This window comes from Lynx canadensis, chromosome A3 (assembly GCF_007474595.2).
Source record: "Lynx canadensis isolate LIC74 chromosome A3, mLynCan4.pri.v2, whole genome shotgun sequence".
Lineage (NCBI taxonomy): Eukaryota > Metazoa > Chordata > Mammalia > Carnivora > Felidae > Lynx > Lynx canadensis.
The window spans coordinates 57,174,711-57,198,012 of NC_044305.1; the positions used below are offsets into that span (position 1 = coordinate 57,174,711).

A 23,302-nucleotide genomic window follows, 5' to 3' on the forward strand; every position below is an offset into this window, starting at 1 on the left:
GAAAGGTCACTTTGCCCCTCTACACAAAAAAGACACCACTTGGGAGTACAAATTACTTGGGCAGGAGATGTAGTGTTCCTCCATAGGTATCTTAAAGCCCACACCGAACACCATGTTTTTAAAGGTTAATGCTCTTCAAGGTGGTAAATCGGTTACATTTACAGATTTAATCAATGGGCCTAATATATGTAACCACCTGTTTCTGGGATGAGTAAGGAGAAATCTAAAATCTATTGAACATGACCAGTTCACTAGCCACTTAACATACATTATCCTACATTTCTCACTGAAACCAGATGAGGTCAGTTTTCCTTTGTCTATTTACAGATTTAAAACCTGAGGCTTAGAAAGATTAAATAACTCTCTAAGGTCAACAAACTAGCCAGTGGCTGAGTCAAGATTCACACGGAATTCTGTCTGACTTAAAATCCCAATACTTTTTTCCTTAATACGACACTTAGACCTGCTCCCAGAAGCACAATGTCATTCAATGGTGATAATACAACCCACCTTACCAAGTTCTACTTCCAGTGTGTCCTTGATGGGGTCCAGAATATCTGGCTTGAAAATAGTGTCTTTCACTAAAAGATGAAAATAGTGATTATTATTTGCATTGGGAAATCAGAAGGCCTGCTTGCTGAAGATGTGCGTGCAAAGTAGCACTTTGATCTAAATGCTTTGGAGCTCCCTCTTCGATTTTGGTTCATTGTCTACAAAGTTAGTAGGAACTCAGGTTTCCACGTGAAAAGCAAGCCTCCAAAGATGAGCGTGACATCAGGTTGCAGGTGCTAGTGAAACATTCGTCCCTGATAAATCCTTGTCCACCCGGGTGCGTTTTCTTCCACACCAGCCCTGCTCAACTGCCACAGACCTGAGCCCCCATTCCTGTCTTCTACAACATTGTTTTTTGGTACCATCTGGCTGAGTAGTCCGGAAGAAGAATGCACTTGAGAAAATGCCCACATCAACCAGACCGGAGGCCACTCCTCCATCCTTAAGTTCATGGTTTATTTCAAGATAAAAGTGAGTCCGACCCTCCATTACTCATTTATGCCTGAGCTTCCGGCCACAAACTGTCAAATAGGGCTCTGTGGTCAGACTTCCTCCTGAATATGGCCCATCTCCTGATCAAGGAAAATTCATCACCTCTGCTCTGGACATTGTCCTCTTCTCGGGGACCTCCTTCCTTCAATGACTCCATTATCTTCCCTGTATCTCTCTCTCTCTCTCTCTCTCTCTCTCTTTCTCTGGGTTTCTGCCCATTGGCATTTATCCATGCTCAGTCTCTTCATTTTAAAAGAGAGAACATTCCCTACACCTTATGTCCTTGCCACATTCATGCTCCTTCCTTCCAAGCCAAATTCTTGAAGGAGTGATATGTGCTCATCTCCTCCATTCTCTCGCTTCCCATGGAGTTCAATTCCTGCCCCCATCACTCCACGGAAACTGCTTCAGCTAAAGTCCCCAGTGACGTCCTTGCCCCTAAATCCACTGGACACAACTGAGTTTTTCTTCTGCTTTATTTCTCAGCAGCTTCGGACACTGTTGGGCACGGCCTCTTAGAATCCTCTCGTTTTTCGTTCCCTGCTTCCCTACTTTCCTGTTTACCTTCTGCCTCTCCGCTCACTTCCCTGTGTGTTTGGGGGCTCTTCTTCTGGGCTTCTCGTGAACATCAGTTCTCTCCCTTGTTCTCTGCTAGTGGTCTTTTGTTCTATCTACTCTCTCTGGGTGGTACCGTTCATTCTCTAGAACTGTTCCCTACTAAAGATCTTGAACCTTTAAATGATCTCTCTCCTCCATCATCAGTTTCAGTTCCTTTACAGCTCCTATCCCCACTCTCCCACTGGTACTCACTAACTTATGTAAATAATGACCTCCGTTGCCCTTCCCAAACCCAGCGGTGAGTTCTCAGACCTCACCCCTGAGGCAGAGCGTTACTCCCTCTGCCCGGAGATACTTTAGCCACCATGCCCTGGGACAGTTTCCCTCTGTTCTCACACCCCTGCTCCACCCCCTTTGGGGATCCCTTCCCTTCTCCCAACCTCTCCAAGTGTTGCAATGCTACAGTCCTCGGTTCCAGGCCTTCTTCTCTCTATACTCACTCCCCAGATGAGCTCATTCAGTTTTTTTTTTTGCTTTAGTTATTTATGTTTTTAATGTTTTTATTTATTTTTGAGACACAGAGAGACAGAGCATGAGCAGGGGAGGAGCAGAGAGAGAGGGAGACACAGAATCTGAAGCAGGCTCCAGGCTCTGAGCTGTCAGCACAGAGCCCCACGTGGGGCTCGAACTCACGGACTGTGAGATCATGACCTGAGCTGAACTCGGATGCTTAACCGACTGAGCCACCCAGGCACCCCCAGTCTTTTCGCTTTAGCTATCATGTTGACCACCCTCGCATTTACACCTCTGGCCCTATCATCTCCGGACTGGTTTGTCCAAATTCCTCCTTGTCATTGTGATTTGGATCACCGAAAGTCCTTTCGGACGTAATGTGTAATTTCTTCCTTAGACCCTCTTCTCTTGCAGCCTTTTCTGTTTCATGAAATGGTGTCACCATTTACCATCTTATCCAGACCAGAAAACAAAAACATCCTTGGTTTCCCTCTTCACGCATTAAATCCATCATCAAGTTCTGTGGATGCACAAACAAAGCCGCTCCTCACCTCCTTTGCTAAGTCTGTGCAGTGAGCAATCAGAGATATCTTCCAAGAATGTGCATCAGACCTGCTGTGTAAGTTCTTATGTATGCCGTGCAAGGCCATCCTCCATCAGTGTCCAACAGAAAATCCACCTAGTTGCCCAACCTAAAACCCAACTCTCTCTCATCCTGGATCCCTCCTTTTTCCTCTTCCTCACTCCCAATTTCCAAGTCCTTTCAGCTGTACCGTCTCCGTAGCCTCTGAGTCTGTCCACATCTGTCCATCCCCACTGCAGCTCTCTGCCCGCAACGGCATTTTCCCACCTTCCTTGGGCTGGTTGGTCCTCACCCGTCTGTTCTTGCTCGAGCGTGGTATGTCCAGGTTTGGGCTTAGTGGGCCTCTCATATGCCCCACTGCTTCCCTTTCTCCCCACTCATCATACAGTCTAGTGACAGCCTGTGTGCCCACAAAGTGGGAAGTTCCGGGTGATCATAGACAATGTGTCCAGGTATTTGTTCTTACAGCCTGAGCACCAAGCCCAATGCCTGATACCTATTAGATGTCCCACAAATATTTGTGTGAAAATGAATATGTGAAAAAGTGAATGAGTGAGGAAGACAGGAATGATGACAGAGAAGGCTTGGTCGAAAGAGACGCAATCGATGTTGCGGGGAATCCCTCGGGCGAGGGAGAAAAGCAGACTCAGCCCCTGAAAACTTGATGAGCTGAGTGGCATGTCCGAGGGAAGAGGAATCACACATCCCTTGGAGGGGGCTAGTGGCGCAAGTGGGGTGCTTGTGTTCTAACTTCTCCTCCAAGGAAGAGTCTAATGTAAATGTTCATTGCTGAAGTCCAGGAAAGTAGGCAGAAGTGGTTACCTTGGCCTCAAGGTGTTTAACGTAATTTGTATCCTACGCTAAAAGAAGAAGAGGTAAAAATAATCGATATGTTTACTAAGAGCTAGGTCAACCATTCTGTAGCTCTTTAATACAAAGCATGGATGACTGACCCTGTTGTGTGTTTTGACAAGAACCATGTTTAAATTAATGACGTCGTATAATTTATTCATGTGGATACTTATAAATCTGGGAAGAACGGCTCAGTGAAAAGACTGGGCCAAAATAGAGCACGAAAGAACAAACCCAACAGACCACCAAACATATAACAAGGTATTCAACTTCATTAGTACTCAGAGAGATGTAAATTGGGATTTAAAAAGGGGGAGAGAGAAAGAGGTCCCACTTGACACCAGTCAAAAAGTCTGTAAACATCAAACATTATTTGGTAATAACGAGAATCTGTTCTTCACTAAGAGGGGTATAAACTGGCAAAATGATAGAATAGTACCGTGTGTTTTTAACACAAAACACATTTTGTAATATAAAACGATATTCTATTTTATTTTTTTAAGTTTATTTATTTATTTGAGAAAGACACAGACAGCATGAGTAGGGGAGGGACAAAGAGAGAGGGAGAGAGAGAGAGAGAGAGAGAGAGAGAGAGAGAGAATCCCAAGCAGGCTCCATGCTGTCAGCACAGAGCCCGATGCAGGGCTTGAACCCACGAAACCAGGAGATCAAGACCTGAGCCAAAACCAAGAGTTGGATGCTTAACCCACTGAGCCACCCAGGTGCCCCCAGTATTCTATTTTATTAATGTATATATACTTTTGTCGAAAAGCAGAAAGACATAAATGGAAAGCATATAGGGTACATGATTGGACTACAGCTGGGAAGAGAAGGAACAGGAAGGGGTAAGAGCATAGGCCTCAATCTGTCTCTGCAATGTCTCATTTCTTTAAAGAAAAAGCAAGATTCTAAGTGTGCAGAGAAACAGTAATATGTGTTAAACCTGATAGGTTCATGGTGCCACTTCTGTGTGTGAAATACTTAAAATCATTTTTTAAATTATTACAAAAACTTAGCAGGATTCATCAGTGCATGGAAAACCCAACTTGTGACAAAATGAATATGATCCAGAATGAGGCCTTCCTTGGGGGACAGAATCTAGATTTATGGGGAAATTAATGTTTTCCCACATTTAAGGCTTCACGTGACTACCAGTATATGATTATCTTTTTTCTTTCCCAAAAAGGAAACCATTACTGAACCGAAGGAAGATAGCTTTAATTGGGTAATAGGGGTTCAAATCCCAAATCTTGAAATGAAAAATCTCACTTACCGATGGTTGTCACTTGGACAACAGCTCTGACTGTCCATGAACTTGTGTTATCTGAATCAGTGTAATCACATACATATATGCCCTGGTCGTGGTCATAAACTTCATCCACTAGGATTGAGTTGCTCCTTTCTTCAGAGAGTAGTTTTCCATTCTAATCCAAGGGACAAAAAAGTGAATAACTTTCTCTAACCAGAGAATTGTTAGTAATATTAGTCAAACTTATAGAAAAACTTCATAAATAAGGGCATCACCCAAGTATGAAGGGCTTCTGTTCAAAAACCGTATTGGTAAGAGTCTTATTTGTTAATGAGAGGCATTTTCACATACAATTACATTATCTTTTAAGATCAAGGCACCAAATCTGACTAATCTTCCAAGAGTTATGTGGCCTAGTATTTCCCAAAACATGACTCAGGACCCTGAGAATATTCTAGAAAACTCATAGTACTCTAAATAACTGACATCTCCATGAATTTTTTGAAAACATGTATATTTGTGGTTATAGAAATTGACATAGTTTCGTGGCGGGGAGGGGCTAATATAAAACTTCCTGTTTAAATAAATTTCACTCTTGGGGCACCTGGGTGGCTCAGTTGGTTAAGAATCTGACTTTGACTCAGATCATGATCTCACGGTTCATGGGTTCGAGCCCCACATCTGGTGAGCACGAGCCCTGCTTTGGGTGAGCCCCACCTCTCTCTTTCTCTGCCCCTCTCTCACTTGCGCCCTCTCTCTCTCAAAAAAATGATAAGTAAATTTCACTCTAAAAAAAAGGTGAAATTTTTTTTTTAAGGTGAAGTGTAAATTTAGAATATTAAGTAAATAACTAAACAGGTGTACAGACATATGACAAGGAACGACTAGTGAGTGAGATACAATGAACTCATGGCGGACCCAAAGTCACGCGAGAACTAAAATGCAATTATGAACATTTCTCTCCCTTACTCAGCATATCCTTCAGGATGCTCTTCTAAGGTCTGGAGTTCTCCCCCAGCTGCAGTTGCCATTCCTTCCTGGTCTCCTTTCCTGCTACTGCCCCTCCACTCACTTGCCATTCCCGAAATAACCATATTCCTTCATCAGCCACCCGTTTGTAAGTCTCTCCCAGCACTCTCTCCCCCTGGGTAGGCTGCAGCTCAGTCTTTAACTCCAACTCAAAAGGATGATTCTCACAGAGAGAAGAGGGTGATCACACACTCCCTGAGCAGAACCAGTCCCTTCGTGCTCCCAGACCTCCATGATCGCGCATAGCCCTCGGATCATAACGATGTGTATAGTTACCTCCTTCTCCGAAGTTGTGAAGACCAGCCTTTGGGCCAAGACACATAACTGCTCCTGCACACACTGGCAGGAATAAACACAGATCCCTCCTTGCAGAGAGCACTCAGTCTAAGAAGGCAGGTCCCAAGCAATAAGCCAGAGTGCGATGCACTTGGGCGACCTTGCCTCAACTCACAGGAAGCAGGGCTACTCCCTCCAGGCCAATCAGACCTTAAGGAGTATGTAGGAATCACTCCATTAAGCTAAGTGCCTTCTCAGAAATATTTGAAACGGAGAATATATGTAGGAAATAGGGCCAAGGTGAAGAGGCTGATGCATGTAGACGGATTTGGTCTTTGTGTCTCTACTATACGGCAAGCAGGCCAGGAATCGTAAGCTCTTTGTAAATGATGCGTGAATAAAGTGTATATAATTGAAACATTTTGAAGCGTGAGAATCATGTAAGTTATCAGTAGGGGCTAGGACCTAGCAGGGGCTCAAAAAATCTTTGTTGGATGGCTGAGTATCCCTTTGCCAATAATTCCGTAGCCCCTAACCTCCATGTAGCCCATGGCCTTCCAATCTCCAGCAAATAGCACCTGGAGTGTGTGTCTTACCACACAGTCCAAAGCAAAGACATACACAGCGAAATCACCTAGTATCTATACAGATTATAAAATGCTTTCTCGTGTATTATCTCATATGACTCATTCCAAGGACTCTCTGACTTGGGTTGCACAGGCTTTGGGAGGAAACTGAGGCTCTGGCGTTTGTGTGTTGTTCTGTATCACAGAGCTAGCGAGTGAGAGGGCTGAGGGTCAATCTGAATTTTTCTAACTCTGAGTTTCATGTTCTCATTGAGGAGTTTCCCTTCCGTTTCCCTGCTGACTGGTAGGAGCAGGGTTTCCCCACTCCAAGTCTCTGGTGTGGTTCCTGTGGCCCAAGAAGGAACTTCCAGTAGACTGGCAGGGAGACCAAGGTGGGGGGTCAGAACTGATCAGAGAGGGGCAGTTGCAGGCTGCAGGAAGTAAAAGGAAGCGAAGGAATGGGGCAGATAAGGTTAAATATCTATCAGCTGATCTCAGGGGTCAAGAACCCCTTTTCAGAGCATGGGGTAAAATTCAGAGCTAAAACCCTAGACAACAAACATACAAAGAGCAGAAATTGGTGTGGAGGTGTTTCATGAGTCCCATGAGAAAGTAATGGGGAGAAGATGCAGTCGTGACCAAGACCTCAGCTAAGCCGCAGGGAGGATGGGTCAAAACGAAGTCAACCTGATTTTTTTTTCCATAAAAAGAAAAGTATGGCTTCATATGTATTATTAAGGCTTAACAAATGGGGCGCCTGGGTGGCTCAGTCAGTTAAGCGTCTGACTCTTGATTTCGGCTCGGGTCATGATCTCATGGTTTGTGAGTTCGAGCCCCGCACTGGGCTCCGTGATGTCAGTGCGGAGGCTGCTTGGGATTCTCTCTCTCTCTCTCTCTCTCTCTCTCTCTCTCTCTCTCTCTCTGTCCCTCCCTCACATGTACTCTTCTCTCTCTCAAAATAAATAAATAAACTTAAAAAAAAAACTTAATAAGATGGAACTAAAAGGAAACATCAAAGAAAACAGATAAGGGAGAGGCAATTTGTGTCAAGAATGATGGGAGACCCATTCTGGTAAGACGATCACAAATGATTCCAACAGAAAAGAGGGGTGCTAATAGGCCTGTTTTGCTCAGCCGTGAAACAGTCTTGAACAAAATATGGAAGGAGGAGCATCTCCAGTGTGAACCTGTATGAATTGGGTCAGTAAGTCCGAGACAGAACTGAGGCATGCAGAAAAGAGGAACACACGAAAATAGAACTTTTAAAGGTATGTGTGAAGCCAGAAAAACAAAGGAAATGTATTCTAGTAGGACTGTTCTTGTAATATTACCCTCTAATATCACCAAGCTCTAATACTACTGGGCAGTGCAGCCACTCCAAGGAGTACTATGCATATGGTGCTGCCTGGAGTTGGGTGACACAGTCGAGCTCCTACTGGGGCTTTCACTACCTAGTCTGGGAGGACTCTCGGCATGTACATCTTCAGCCCTATCCTCCCTGATGGACTTGACGTTTTCACATCTGTTTTAAGGATTCATTATGTCCAGATCTGTGACCTCTTCTCACCCCTCATTGAATTTACTTCTATTTGGTCAACTTCCTAAATGCTGTGAGTATATTTGAGCCAGAAAGACCCAACATATGAGTCATCTCTTTCACGTTTCCCTAAATATTTAATCTTGTATTTAATTCTGAAGATATCACTGGCACCCACCACCTTCTTTCTGTTCCCACTGCTAGTTCCCTAGATCAGGATTCACCCTTACAAAGTTCAATCACACCAACAGGAACCCCCCAATAACCATACCACATAACCAACCTACAGTCTCTGTTTCCAGCTCTAACCCTAACTACACCTCTCGGGAACTCTCCGCTCCCACCACGCTGAGCCACTCACCATTCACAGAATGTGCCCCTCGTGTTTCTGTTTTCCATTGCCCATGTGCCTGTCCTTGCAGCTTCCCGGTCTCTTGCCCCAGTCATCAACTGATAACATTCTACTCAGACATAAATTTTGTACTAGTGCTTACCTCTTAATTGGAAAAGGGTACATTATGAACAGTATAGACTGATGAGTTAGATACTAATCTCTAGCCAAAATCTTGAATGGGTTATTTGAACAGATGCCTATGAACCTTTAAAAAGGAAACGTTGGTTAACAGCCAGCTTGCACTCACTGTCAACATTCAGGCCATGGCATGCTGTCTGATCATTTCCTTCCACGATAGAATGAATAGACCAGAGCCTCAGAGGAATACAGGACTACAGTAGATGTTCTGTCTCCACTGTAGTGACTGACTCATTTGGAAAATACTTTGACGGTGTCTTTGTTAAATAAAATGTATACACGTGGGCTGAATGAGTCAACATTTAGGTGCCTTTTTTCAGTTAGTTGAGTAGTAATACCTCCCAAGTTGTGGATTAAGGGACCACGTATAACTAAAAGGATCGTGCTAGAATCAATAGCTGAGTCGACAGGCTGTTCAGTGCCAGTCTTTTCAGTATTTTTGCTAAGACCTGTCATGCCTGCCTCTCATCTACAAGTCACGCAAATCTGGGAGTGATAGCTAGTATGGTGGATTTCAAACTCAGAATTCCATCCTCTTGATATGCTGCTAAAACCAACAAATTTGAATTTAACAGCAATAAATGTGAAATCATGAAGACGAGTTACAAATTCCACCCAGCACAAAACTGCATTGGCCTGATCGCAGTGCTTCTGAGAAAACAACGACAGCAATAACAACAAAAAAAAAACACAAAAAACTGCTTACCTGCCAACTAAGAATGAATCAACCACATAATGGAGCTGTCCCAAGGCTAATGCCATCCAGACCACATTGATACACTATTCAAAATAAGGAAGAAAGTAGCCTCTGTTTTCACTATGGGTTAGGCCACATGGGGGTTATAGCACTGAACAGATGTTAGGAAGTTGTGCAGGATTTTGAGCATTCTGAAATACCATAGCGAGAACAACAAAAGGGGCCACTGTAGGGACCTTGAAAATACTTTCCAAAAATCAAATCGAAATGATCTTTACTTCTTTCCTATTGGGAATCCCATCGATCTTGGGTTCAGCCAGTCTCAAATACTCACCAGTTCTCAGAATGACTACAAGAAAACTAGGCCAAAAGGAAATGGGAAGGAGAAGTGGCCTGTCTGCGTGCGCACATTCCATTAAATGCCCGGCCAGAGACGACGCAGCAGCCACGTCATCATTGTGGCGAGTGAATGTGGCATATGAGGGAGATTGTCTTAAACCACCAATGGAAAGGGTACTCAGGGCACAACTCTAACTGACAAGAGGCCCCCAGTGGTGTCACTGACACCTGTATCTTGGTGCCAGTGCAGAAGGGCCTCTCCCAACGCCCTGTTATATAATTTCTCCCACGTCACAGATTTCCGTAGCTGGAGAGCAAAAAATGCCTTCTCGTTCAATGTCATTGTCATTTATTTCAGATAAAGTCTGTTGAGGCCATTTTTTATCATATTTTTAGAAATTAGCAAAATGCAGAGGAAATGTTCTTTGAATAAATACCAGATAATTCACTTTAATCCTGACTTCTTGGTCACTTAATATTTCAGTGAGGAATCTCCAAGCCTAAATTTTTTGATGTGTCTATTAAACACATTTTGAAAGCTCCTATAGCCTCCACCCTGTTGGATATGCATCTGGCAGGTGCATCCCTGATCAGGAGTTTCGTCTGAATTCAATAACGCCATGTTCTCCTCTGCTCAGCCAGTGTTTAGCATCTGTCATCTATTCTGAGATGGCTTAAGTATGACCTGCCCACCACATGAGCACCTGGGGCTTAGCATGAAGAAAAGGAGCATTGCGTATTATTTGCTGCCTAATGTCACCAGTTCTAGTGATACACTCCTTCTGTGAGGTCTGTGACTTTTCAGGTTACTGCGTGTGTGTGTGCGTGCCAGTGTAGGTACGTGTGTGCGTATGTGCATATGTACGTGCGCGCACGGTGCAATTAGGAAACACGACTTGAATGATAACCTCCGCAAATTTGCATCAGAAAGTACAATTTTAAGGAGCGCCATTGCTGGCCCACTTTTTGGCGGATGCCTATTCACCACCGAACACACCCTGAAATTTGCTGTCAAGATCCGGGAGAAGGGAAATGAAGCTTCTTTCTGGGAATGCCATATGCCTTTTGGGTTTAGTTTACAAGTACAATATATGCAGAAAGCTAGCAACTACTGTGTGGCTTATGTTTACCTGAAAGTGAAAATAGCTTTCATTTCAGGGATACTAATCATTGAAAATTCAAATGCAATTTCATCTGAAATAACTAGGGGTAAGCCTTCTTTACTGGCCTAGGAACAAGCCCACCTTGCCATAGTCAGATTTGTCTTCCTGGATCGCAAATACTTTTGAACCACGGGAAGTTTTATTCTGAAGAGAACTGAAAAGAATAAGCAGAACCGTGGTCTCTCCTGGCTAACCTCATTTTAGAGATGATGAAATTAAGGTGTTTCTTAAAATTATGATTTTACTGAGGCCGGCATATGTTCATTGTCCCTTCAAAATACAAATGTGAGACCTAGAGCACACCACTTTTCCTCCTTGTGTACTTTTTTCCCCAGTGGACACGATAACACCTGTCTACCCATCGTCACCAAGTCGCCGGAGAATCAAGTGATGAAATGTCTTCCACACCATGGTACCTGTGCCACCATGACCCTGATTGCTGAGCCTTGGAACGCATAGAGCCACCAGGTAAACATGAGCCACTTTCTTGACTGATCACTGGCGTTTTAAAACATTTTTATACTAACAGATGTATTTTGACGTCTAATTTAAAGCTTTGCAGGATGTTTGAAGGCAAAGTATTGGACTTCCAACAAGAAGGAGACACCTATGCAGCATTTATATATCTGTTAGCACTTGGAAAAACTGTAAGATGTAATGATAATGTGAAGTGTTTTTGTTATGAAGCTTACTCACATGTGGATCATAACCCGAAATGATTAGGAAACTTGCCTCTTCCTTCCCCCTCCTCCCTCTTCATCCTCACATTGCACTCCCCACCCCCACCCCCATCTCACCTGTGCAAGACACTTGTTACCCCGGCCTCCTGTGTTTGCTGTAACTGCCCTCTCGGATATGCTCTCTTTGGAAAGTGTTCCAGTCTGCGATTTCATTCAGAAACCCTCCAGGATTCACTTGTTGGGGTCTCCCTTCCCCCGAGGAATGCCCACTGCTTTCCAAAGACAGTACAAATGAACCCACTTGGCCTTCTGTATTGGCAGATGGCCCTAAGGTTATGTCTCACCTCATGTGTAATACACTGGTATTCTAGAAATTTTTCTGGCACTGATCAAAAAGACAGTTCTTACGATGATAATATCAGACTCTGGCTACCTAGGAGAAAGACCACTTTAGGGACCCAGGCCTTCTCTGTAAGCACAAGGTCAGTATTCACAAAGCTCTAGACCTCAGGTTCTCAAACCCACGTTTCCATAAAGTATCTATGGAGATGTTACCATGAAAACCATATTCTCACATCGGTTTTGGAGGAGTCGCTCTTACCTTGTACCAGGTCACCTCTGAACTTTGGGCATCACTTTGGCAGCTGAAGCTGGGGCAATTAATATAGGCAGTGCTGCCAATAAGAAGTTGTTGCTCGTGTGATACGAAGTTATTTGGTACACATGATACATTGGTCTTAGGCTTAACTTCTAAGATGGTCTTGACACAACAGGCCTCACCCTGAGGGCTCCTAGGAGAGTTAACAAGGTCTTGTGAACGTAGAGGTTATATCCAGGTAATATAAGATTTGGGAACGTTTTCTCAAAAGAATGCATGCGGGACATACCAAATCCTGGGTCTACAGATATACGACCCAGCATTATGCATTCCTGTGGTCGAAAAGTGTAGGATGCTCTTGTCCTGGATGATGTGATGATAGTTGTTAGTTATTTCCCCTAATGGATTTCCATTCTGAGGCTGAAAGTACCACTGGACATCAGATAGATCCTTACTACCACTGCAGGGCAAGTTTTCAGGGGCTTGGGTTGGTGAGAGTTGACTTCTGTGGTGAAAATGGGATTTCTGTGACTCTGTTAAGTCACAAAATAAGACAAACTTCTCACTCCCTGAAGAATATTCCCAAAGAAGTTTTTTGGTGATGCAATCTGAAAACCACAAGGAACAAAACAACAAAGAGATACATTAGAAGATGAAACTCTCCCTTGGCAATGATCTTTTTGGATATGACATCTAAAGCACAAGTAACAGAATAAAAAATAAACAAGTAGAACTACATCAAACTAAAAAGCTTCTGCACAGCAAAAGAAATGATCAAAAAAATGAAAAGACAACCCATGAAGTGGAAAAAATATTTGCAAACACTATGTTTAATAAGATATATCTGATTAACATCTAAAATGCATAAAGAATGCATACAACTCAAAAGCAAAACCAACAAAAACAAACAAACAAACAAACAATAAACACCCAAATAAGCCACTTAAAAATGGGCAATGAATCTGAATAAGCGTTTTCCAAAGAACATATACAATTAGCCAACAGGTACATGAAAGGCTGTTCAACATCGCTAATCATCAGGGGAATGGTCTTGACATAACAATCACTATCACAGTGAAATATCATCTCACACCTGGGAGAATGGCTTATCAACGAAAAGACAAGAGATAAATGCTGGTGAGGAGACGGAGAAAATGGGACCCTTGTGCACTGTTGGGGTTATAAATTGGTACACCCACTGTGGAAAACAGTACGGAGGTTCCTCAAAGAGTAAAAAATAGAACAATGATATGACCCAGAAATTTCATTTATTGGAAATGTATCTGAAGGAAATAGAAATGCTCTGTTGAGATGTTCTGCACCCCTATGTTCATAGCAGCATAATTCATGATCATCAAGATATGGAAACAACCTAAATGTTCATCAAATGAATGGATACAGAAGTTGTGCCCACACACGTACACAATAGAATATTATTCAGCCATAAAAAAGAAGGAAATCCTGCCATTTTTAGCAACATGGATGGACCTTGAGGGCATTATGCTAAGTGAAAGAAGTCAGACAGAGAGACAAATACCATATGATGTCACTTATACGTGGAGACTAACAACAGAAACAAAACAAAAACCAAGCTCATAAAAAAAGAGATCAGATTTGTGGTTACCTGAGGCTGGGGTGAGGAGTGGGGGAATTAGATGAGGTGGTCAGAAGGTACAAACTTCCAGTTATAAGATACATGAGTGGTGGGAATACAGTGACCACAGTTAACACTTCTGTATGTCTGAAAGTTGTTAAGAAAATGGATTCTGAGGGGCGCCTGGGTGGCTCAGTCGGTTAAGTGTCTGACTCTTGAATTCAGTTCAGGTCATGATCCCAGGATCGTGGGATCAAGCCCCATGTTGGGCTCTGTGCTGCGTGTGGAGCCTGCTTGGTATTCTCTCTCTGTGTGTATGTCTCTCTCTCTCTCTCTCTTTCTCTTCTCTCTCTCTCTCTCTGTCTCTTCCCCCTCTCCCTCACTCACATGCTCTCGAAGAAGAAGAAGAAGAAGAAGAAGGGGGAGAAAATGGATTTTGGGAGTCCTCATTACAACTGAAAAACAAGGAAATTTATTTTTCTTTTTTTGGTAGCTATATGAGATCATGGGTATTAACTAAACTTGTTGTGGTAATCATTTCACAATATATGTAAGTCAAGTTATTTTGCTATATATCTTAAATTTACGCAGTGCTATATATAGCTTATATCTCAACAAAACTGAAGGAAGAAAAGATCAAACTCTAACTTACATTTACAAACAGTGCTGGATTTAACAAGGGATTAAGCTCTTTTGTGTGTCTGACCTCTTCACTGTTTCCATTTAGAAGTTCATGTTCTAACTCCCTCTTCATGGACTTGAGGGGCCACTAGCCATAGCATTTTCCTGTTAGAGAAGGCTGAACCACCCCTCGTTCGTCTTCAGCTGCTCCCACTGAACACCCAGCTATTGTAACTGGGTTCCTCACTGATTCGTGGTATAAGCTGAAAGCTGTCCACCCCAGTCATTTCTCTCCCTCTGCACCCGTCTTAACAATAAGAAGGAAATGCTCTGTATCAACAGGTCAAGTTGCTGATATATCAGAATATCTGTCACTTTATACTTTGACCACAAGACGCACAGTGTTAACATGAAAAGTGAAATCCCTACCTGAAATATTCAGTCCTTTAGTTCTCTCTCCTGTGACAAGCCAGAGAAATATCCAGCCCAAATAAAGCGTCATTCTCCCTGCGTCCTGTCATCACTTGAATGAATTTGTTCCCTTGCCAGGCTGTGGTACGTTGTGTTTCAGAGCTCTTCCCTGAGAACCCTCTTCATTTCTGTAAGTCAAGAGGTGAGAAAAGGAGAAATCAGAACCAGTTATCAAAATGCAAGTCACACAGGAAGCTTTGAAAGGGCAGGTCACACCCAAGCAAGCCTTCCCGTGCCCACAATAGTGTGTGGCAGGCTCGTTGAACGTGTCATTTCTTGTACATCTAAAGGAGGAAGAGCAGCGTCTCAAACTCATGGCAACCACTTGGACCTCTGCACCATACCATGTGTTCTTTTGGTGCCATTTCTTCATGGAATTCTCCTTCTGTCCCTCCCCTTCCCCCTTCCCTTTCCCTTTCCCCTCCCTCTTCTTCTTCTTCTTCCTCCTCCTCCTCTTCTCCTCATCTTTCTTCTTCTTCTTCTTCCTCTCTTTCTTCTTCTTCTTCTTCTTCTTCTTCTTCTTCATGTTATCACCTAGCATGCATATTTCCATGAGTATCTTGGAAAAAGTTAAGTGAAACTTTTCCAGAAAAGGGGACCCAAATTGATTGAAAATGTCAGGTTCTCCACAGTTAGGAAGCCTGTACTGTAGCTCATATGTATAAAATTTGAGAATGTCCACATGTCTGTTTTATTTGCTTTTATTAGTAGTTGTAACAGCTGTTAGAGAATAGACTCTCTTCTCCCCAAATAAGAAAGGAAAAATGGTCACTGGATATCAATATCATTGTCTTACTCTGTGTATTACTCCTTGGGGTTGTTAGAACAAGGAAAATTTCTCCTGAAATTTGCCTAAAAATTTGTCCTAAAACATTCCCATACTGTCTTAGGCTCTTTAAAGTGAAAGTGGGGGTTGGGGCATCTGGGTGGCTCAGGCAAGAGTCCGACTTCGGCTCAGGTCATGATCTCACGGCTTGTGAGTTCGAGCTCTGCATCAGGCTCTGTGATGACAGCTCGGAGCCTTGAGCCTGTTTCAGATTCTGTCTCTCTCTCTCTCTCTCTCTCTCTCTCTGCCCCTCCCCCACTCTTGTTCTGTCTCTCTCTTCTCAAACATAAATAAATGTTAAAAATAAATTTTAACAAGTGAAGGTGGGGGGTTGAAGGTGTGGGGGGAATAGGTGATGGACATTGAGGACAGCACTTGTTGGGATGAGCACTGGGTGTTGTATGTAAGTGATGAATCATGGGAGTCTACTCCTGAAGCCAAGAGCACACTTGTATACACTGTATGTTAGCTAACTTGACAATAAATTCTATTTAAACAATTAATTTAAAAGTAAAAAAAAACAGTACTAAACATAAAAAAAAAGTTAAAGTAAAGGTGGGGTGGGAAACAAAATAATCCTCTGAAATAGAAAAAGTAAAGGAGCAGATCATGTCAAGAGAGAATGAGGGCCCTGCCCTGTGTTCATGGCACTTTTAACTCCCTTGTTGATAGGGTGGCCATTGCAACTTTCAAATGAATTATAAGAGATGCGAGATAAGGATATTGGGTGTGGGTCTTAGTCCAATGGGCTGCTATAATAGAATACCACATAGTGGGTGGCTTATAAACAATGGAAATCTATTGCTCACAATTCTGGGGGCTGGGAAGTCCAAGATCAGGTCACCAGCATGGTCGTATTATCCTGAAGGCCCTCTACCTAGTTCGTAGTGCCTTCTCACGGTGTCCTCGGGTGATAAAAGGTGCTAGTGATCTCTCTGGAGTCTCTTTTATAAAACACTAATCCTGGGGCACCTGGGTGGCTCAGTCGGTTAAGCGTCCGACTTCAACTCAGGTCACAATCTCGCGGTCTGTGAGTTCGAGCCCCGCGTCGGGCTCTGGGCTGACGGCTCAGAGCCTGGAGCTACTTCAGATTCTGTGTCTCCCTCTCTCTCTGCCTCTCCCCCATTCATGCTCTGTCTCTCTGTCTCAAAAATAAATAAACGTTAAAAAAATTTTTTTTAAATAAAAAAAATAAAACACTAATCCTATTTATGAAGGCTCCACCCTTATGACCTAAGCACCTTCCAAAGGCCCTACCTCCTAATACTCATTATTAGTGATATCATCTTTAGAGGTTAAAATGCCAACATATGAATTTGGGGAAGAACACATTCAGACCAGAATAGTGTGTGTAATATTTGATTGTTGTTCAATGTTGTTTTGAGCAGAAAATAAAAGTAAATTTTTTAATATGACTGTTTTCATCTGTCCTTTTAGAGTCCTGAACTATTATCACTAATGTAAAAATTACTCTGTATTACTCTGTGGGTTACTCTTGGGGTGGTAGATATAAGAAAACTTATCCCTGAGTTTTGTCTAAGAATTCCCCCTAAGACACTCCCATACTTTAGGCTCCCAAAGAGCCTAGAGTCTTAGGCTCTTTAAAGTTGGGAGAGGGGGTGGACAAAATAAACAGTAAAGTCCCTGCCTCAAGGATCTGTCACAATGTGAAAAACAATGTTGTTGTTGTTTTTTCATTTTGAATTCTTTGTTTTATTTTTTAAATTTCATTGACACTTTTATTTCACGTCAAAAACATGTTTTTGTGAGAAAAATGTTAAATAATAAAATTTTACTGACACTTACTGAAACAGTAAGAAATACTTTTATTCAAAACTATTGCAATAGGGGAGAGAAATCAAGCTCAACTCAGAATACAGCAAGGACGAGGGAGAATTTATAGTCAAAGAGCAAGGTGAGGGGGTCAGGGGATGGAAAGTTACTAAAGAGACATCAAGGGTAGAGAGATTCTTACTAAATGGATCTAACGGAGTTCTTGCTCAAGGTGAATCAAGGGCTTAGATATCAAGGATGGGAGTAGAGGACTTTGATCACTATCAAGTGTAGAAGGATGATTTAGCAGGACTCTTTGCTAAGGCTGGTCCGGGCAGACCAAACATATGACTGGGGCCAGGGTGGAGGCCTAGTGAAGAAGAGGTCTCAGAGGAGCTGGACTAAAGTTTGGTCAAGAAGAGACCCTTTGTCAAGATGCCCATGTGACTTAGTAAGTTAAGCATCCAACTTCAGCTCAGGTCATGATCTCACGGTTCACGAGCGAGTTTGAGTCCCAAGTCGGGCTCTGTGCTGACAATGCAGAGCCTGCTTCAGATTCTGTCTCCCTCTGTCTCTCTCTGCCCCTCCCCCTGCTCATGTTCTCTCTCTCTCTCTCTCTCTCTCTGTAAAATAAATATACAGTTAAAAAAGAAAGAGAAGAGTGTCTTTGCCAACATAAACATGCAAATAAGCAATACAGAAGAATGCATTACAGAAATAAATACAGTGATGACAGGAAAGAAAAAGTAAAAAGGAAGGAAGAAAAGACAGAAAAGAAAAGAAAGAAAGAAACAAACAAAGAAAGAAAGAAAGAAAGAAAGAAAGAAAGAAAGAAAAGAGGGAGAAAGAGGAAGGAAGGAAGGAAGAGAAAGGAAAGAAAGGTTACATGAACTGTCACTTGGCCCCTTTAAAAGTCTCCCCGCAATATCCATATTCTTTAGGAAGCTGACAAAATCAATCTCTTTCTCTTTCAACATCTAACCAGCCAACCAAGTTCCTCTCCTCACCCCTCCCTGCCTTGCTGCCCTTCCTGAAACCACTGCCTCCACTCCCCAACTTGCCCAGGACCTTTCTTTCCAGGTATTCCCATGTTTTCTCATAAATAAATGCTTGACTTTCCTCATCTTATAAAATTCTTCATTTCAACCAGTTTCCAACACACACACACACACACACACACACGAACACACGCTATTATCTCCAACATCTTCAGATGCAGGAGGAGAAAGTGATTTTAATATCTATAATTTTTTGTCAATAATTACTGTTTCCCTAACAGAAATAGTGAGCTTGAGCTGTCTTTGGGGATCCAGTTGGAGCATTGCGAAGACAGCTGGGTAGGACTCAGAAATGCTTCTGTGGGGTGCCTGGGTGGCTAAGTTGGTTAAGCGTCCCACCTTGGCTCAGGTCAAGATCTCAGGGTTCATGAGTTCAAGCCCCGCATCAGGCTCTTCCCTGACTGTGTGGAAACTGCTTGGGATTCTCTCTTTCTTCCCCTTCCCCCCTCAAAATAAACAATTAAACTTAAAAAATGCTTCTGGGGGTCAGCAGCATGGGGAAGCATTCAAGCCAGGAGCATCTGTAAGCTGCCAGGAAAGGGCAGACAGATTTCCCTAAAGAACACCGGCCTGGCAAGGGTGGGTCAGGGCTAAGGATGAAACAAAATAAGCCGAAAAAGGAAGAGAAGAAACAGAACATAGAGACCATCTTCATCCTAAGCACAGAGAGAGTCTGCAAGGAAGATGGGATGTTAGTGTCAGAAGCTACCGAGTAGGCACAAAATGGACTGAGAAATGTCCTCTGGCCTTGGCTCCAATAGATCAGATCAGCTTGGGCAGGGGCTGGGGCTGAGTTGACAGAGAGCAGGACAAGAAAAAGAAGTAGTGGGAGGAATGTGAGGGGTGGGGACAAGCCGTGAAGTCCACAGGCTGCACACAATGCGCAGAGAAGCCAGAGGTGGTGTTTGAGCGCTTGTGGACAAGGGCAGAGCGTATACGCCATTTAGGGGAATGAGTTTGCAGGCTAGCAGGTCAGAGTGAGGAATTAGGAAGCAATAGAATCCCCAAAACCATGGAGAAATCAGGACTGGGTAGGAGGCATGTGGCCATGCATAGCAGTAAGGTCCATTCAGACCAGTTTGCCCAGGTGGAGACCAGAGCACAGGATGTTTCCACCTGGCCACTGACCTGCTGGGAAGAGAGTGTGCTCAGGGGGCAAGAGGCTTCATGAGACGGTGGAGCACCTTGAAGGGAGCCAGGCACAGGGACTAGAGTCACTGCTTTGTTTATCCCCATTGGTGGCTCTTTTTCTAAAGACTGTGGTCGAGGAAAAAGGCAAGATCAGCAACTGCCTTTTAAGATGTGGCCTCCCCTTCGCCTTTCTTCACTTTGCCTCATAGAATAATCTCTCCATCTCCAACTTCTAGAGACATCTTCCTAAAAAGCAAACCTGAGCATGCCCTTTTCATGCTATAGACTTCACCAGCTCCACTGTATGTGAGACACCGAATTCATCCCAGCCACCATTTATAAAACCCCGTGGGACTTGATTTGGCTCTCTCATGTCTTATCTTGCATTTCTTCTCCAGAGAGACCCTCTCTGACCATTGGCGTAATAAACTCATCCCTCCTTCCTCACCACTGTACTGGCCAGCAACCATCTTTTATTACTCATTTTATATTTGTCTTAGTTCACGTTACTGTCTCAAAATATGTTGTTGTTTTAAAAATTTCTTCCCCGGGGCACCTGGGTGGCTCAGTCGGTTAAGTGTCCAACTCTTGATTTTGGCTTAGGTCATGATCTCACAGTTCAGTATTTGAGCCCCGTGTTGGGCTCTGGGCTGACAGCACAGAGCCTTCTTGGGATCTCTCTCTCTCTCTCTCTCTCTCTCTCTCTCTCTCTCTGCCTCTTCCCCGCTCATGCATGCTCTCTCCCTTTCTCTCTCTCAAAATAAATAAACTTAAAAAAAAAAGTTCTCCCTCAGCTAGAATCAAAACTCCATGCCAGTGGGAACTGAGTCTGTCTTTTCCAGCCTTCATGCTCTCTCCAGGAATAGCGGCTGGCCAACAACAGGACCTTAGTAACTCCTTGTTGGTAAGTTATCCACACCACACTGTAATTGTTATTTCGTATACTGTGTTCTCCCACTAGACTGGGAGCTCCTTAAGAACAGGGATCCTGTTTCAGAAATCTTATCTTCAAATCCTGGGACAAAGCTTTGTGTATAAATCACGATCAGTTCTGTCATCCAGATAAATGCAGAATACTTCGAGAGGAGTCAGAACAAATGCACATCAATCTACGTTTGACCATTAACTTGCTGTGTGACTCCAGTTAAGATACTTAGCCTCTCTCTGTACTTCAGTTTTCTTATCTGCAAAATGAATTATTTGGACTGTGTCAGTAGTCCCTTCACCTTACAGCTAGAGAATCAGAACTTCTGGGGTCTAAGATAGGAAATGTGTATTGTTTTTAAGCTCCTTGGCTAGGGAACCATGAGAACATGATTTCTAATATCATTTCAGCTTTAACATTTCTGTGATTCCATGTTTGAATATCCAAAGCCTATAGCAAATTAATTACCACACCTAGCAGTCTCCAGACCTCAGAAATTTCCATCCCAACCAGAGCCAACAGAAGCTCTCTCCATGATGCACTCACCTGCTGGTCTAGGACTTCAGGTTGCCTGGAGCTCTTTCCATGCTACAGCTCTCTCTGGGACATCGTTTTTCAAATTTTCTTGATTTCAAGAGTCACCTGGAATACTGATTACAAATGCAGATTTCTGGACTCTCCAAATCATATTAAATCAGATTCGCCAGGAGAACTTTGGAATCTACCTTATAAACGAGTGTCAGGACCATCACTATGGTCCAGGGAGCATCCTCGGGAAGCCCTGCTCAAGAAATAATAGAGCTTGGGGAGGTGGGTCCGGGCTGAGTTATAACAGCTGTTGTCAGCACTGGTGGCAACTGAACAACACAAAGACAAGCCTATTCTGGAAACCCCATTTATGTGGGTTAACACACTGTGTGGCTTGTTTGTCAATGTCTGCTTTTGAAGACTATTTAACATCTATGTGATGATTCTCATTCCACCATCACCAAAACACTTTCACGAATCATATGGAATCACACAAGAGGCATAGTATATGCTTTATTGGGCAAGGACAACTTAATCTAAAACAGTCTGTAGAGTCTCTGTTGATAGGAGTTAAAACCATGGACAGGTGTCACTGAATATAGTGCACTGCTCTCATTTATTTTCTGGTCACAGATGGGAAGATGATTGTCCTTCACGTTTTACTGATGGACCACCAAAGCTCACATTGTTTGAAATAGAAGTCCCCAATATTAATGACAATCACACATCTGGTAAGTATTAGAAGAATATTATTCCAGATTAATATTTCCAGATTCAGAGGTCTCAAAGCCTCTGACTGTCCCATCACTACATGCTATCCTGTCACAGAAGAAGACAGGAGGCCAACAGGGCATCCTCAAGTATCTGACGCGTCTCTTCTCCAAAACATCTCATACCTGCTTTTTGAGAGCCACAATTCTTTTGTTAGAAGTTGGAGATTCCTCCGCCTCCATTGGTCAAAGCTACACCTTCAATTATCTTTGGTTGACAATGAACTAAAATTTTTGCTGGCCTAAGTTTTTGATGAGATAAGGCGAAAGAGAGGAAAATGCTAGGGAAGGTAAGTGTCAACAGAGCTTTAGGAAGGAAAATCTTACTGCCAAAGATAAACAAAGTACTTTATAATTGCTCACAGGATCAGCAGTGATTCTACACTGAGAACACAGGTACACAGAGACATATGGTTTAGGACAATAGTAACTGTTGAATTCAATTAATGCTATTATGATTTTCACATGGTCCATGTTAGCTTTATACCTGATTGGCTGGGAATTACAGAAAATCCAGCGTGTAGTGCCTGCTCTCACTCACTTGACCTTATGATCTTATGATCAAGCCAAGATAGGGATTAGAATTTGACAAACATCTTGAGTCCTTTTACTCTGAACCTGTCCCACAAAATGCTCAAATCATGGTACATAGGTATATTTCATAACCATCATGTTTTTATAAAGTGAAGACTCCATAGATAGGAAGATCTCAATTTTCTTAGATGGCAATCTGTTACTTAAAAATCTCGTGAAAAGGAATTGTGAGAGAAATTCACTTTGAAAATTATTTAAGTTCTTTTCTCAACTTATGTTTTCTGGTTAGGAAATCTAGTGGGAAAAAATGTACCAATTCTTACCTTATTTTCTGTGCTGAAGACAGAAAAAAAGAGGAAGGAACTTCAAGTCTTTATTTCAGTAACTGTTGGCTTTTGCATCCGAAGAACGTGTAAATAATATCCATTTTCAAAGGATTCTACTATTATTTCTTCCTAGCCAGAGAACATGGAGAGCATGCAACAGCCGTTTGGCTCACACGTGCTTGGAAATAATGAGTTATACCTGGAGGACAAAAGAAAACTTTCATTAGTTTGCAAATGGCCATCGTCTCTGCCAAATCCGTGATCACACAGAGAAAAATCAAATTAACTACCTGTATCAGTAGAAGGAAATGTACTGAAGATGAAACATCTGAAACTCTTCTCTGACCCACCTCCTCGACTAGATAAGGTTTGTGGTCAGGTTTAGTTCAAAGAATGAGTAAGCCTGTTTCCTTTACAGGGATTTCCTGTAAAGAATATAGCACTCAATTTCTCAACTTTGTTGTTTTTTTTTTTTTTTCGTCTTGTAACACTAACCTCTGAAAGTGTAACCCTTAAGACATAAACTTAG

The 23,302-nt window shown here is 42.8% G+C and overlaps 1 protein-coding gene across 4 annotated transcripts in view; it reads right to left on the bottom strand.

Annotated features, from left to right (window-relative positions):
* The window catches only part of LOC115510457 (interleukin 18 receptor accessory protein), a 33,275-nt gene extending 10,115 nt beyond the window's left edge, over positions 1-23,160 (bottom strand). For 2 of the 4 annotated variants that reach the window (XM_030310326.1, XM_030310324.1), the window contains exons 1-8: positions 23,064-23,158; positions 22,771-22,972; positions 21,162-21,265; positions 14,861-15,030; positions 12,506-12,824; positions 12,220-12,409; positions 4,824-4,974; positions 516-581 (exon numbers count right to left, since the gene is read on the bottom strand). In XM_030310326.1, coding sequence (XP_030166186.1) covers positions 516-581; positions 4,824-4,974; positions 12,220-12,409; positions 12,506-12,824; positions 14,861-14,933 — 799 coding nt within the window. In that variant the 5' untranslated portion in view covers positions 14,934-15,030; positions 21,162-21,265; positions 22,771-22,972; positions 23,064-23,158. Of the gene's footprint in view, positions 1-515; positions 582-4,823; positions 4,975-12,219; positions 12,410-12,505; positions 12,825-14,860; positions 15,031-21,161; positions 21,266-22,770; positions 22,973-23,063 lie in introns of all 4 variants that reach the window. The other 2 variants (XM_030310327.1, XM_030310325.1) reach the window with 2 other exon arrangements.
* Between the last annotated feature and the right edge of the window lie 142 nt (positions 23,161-23,302).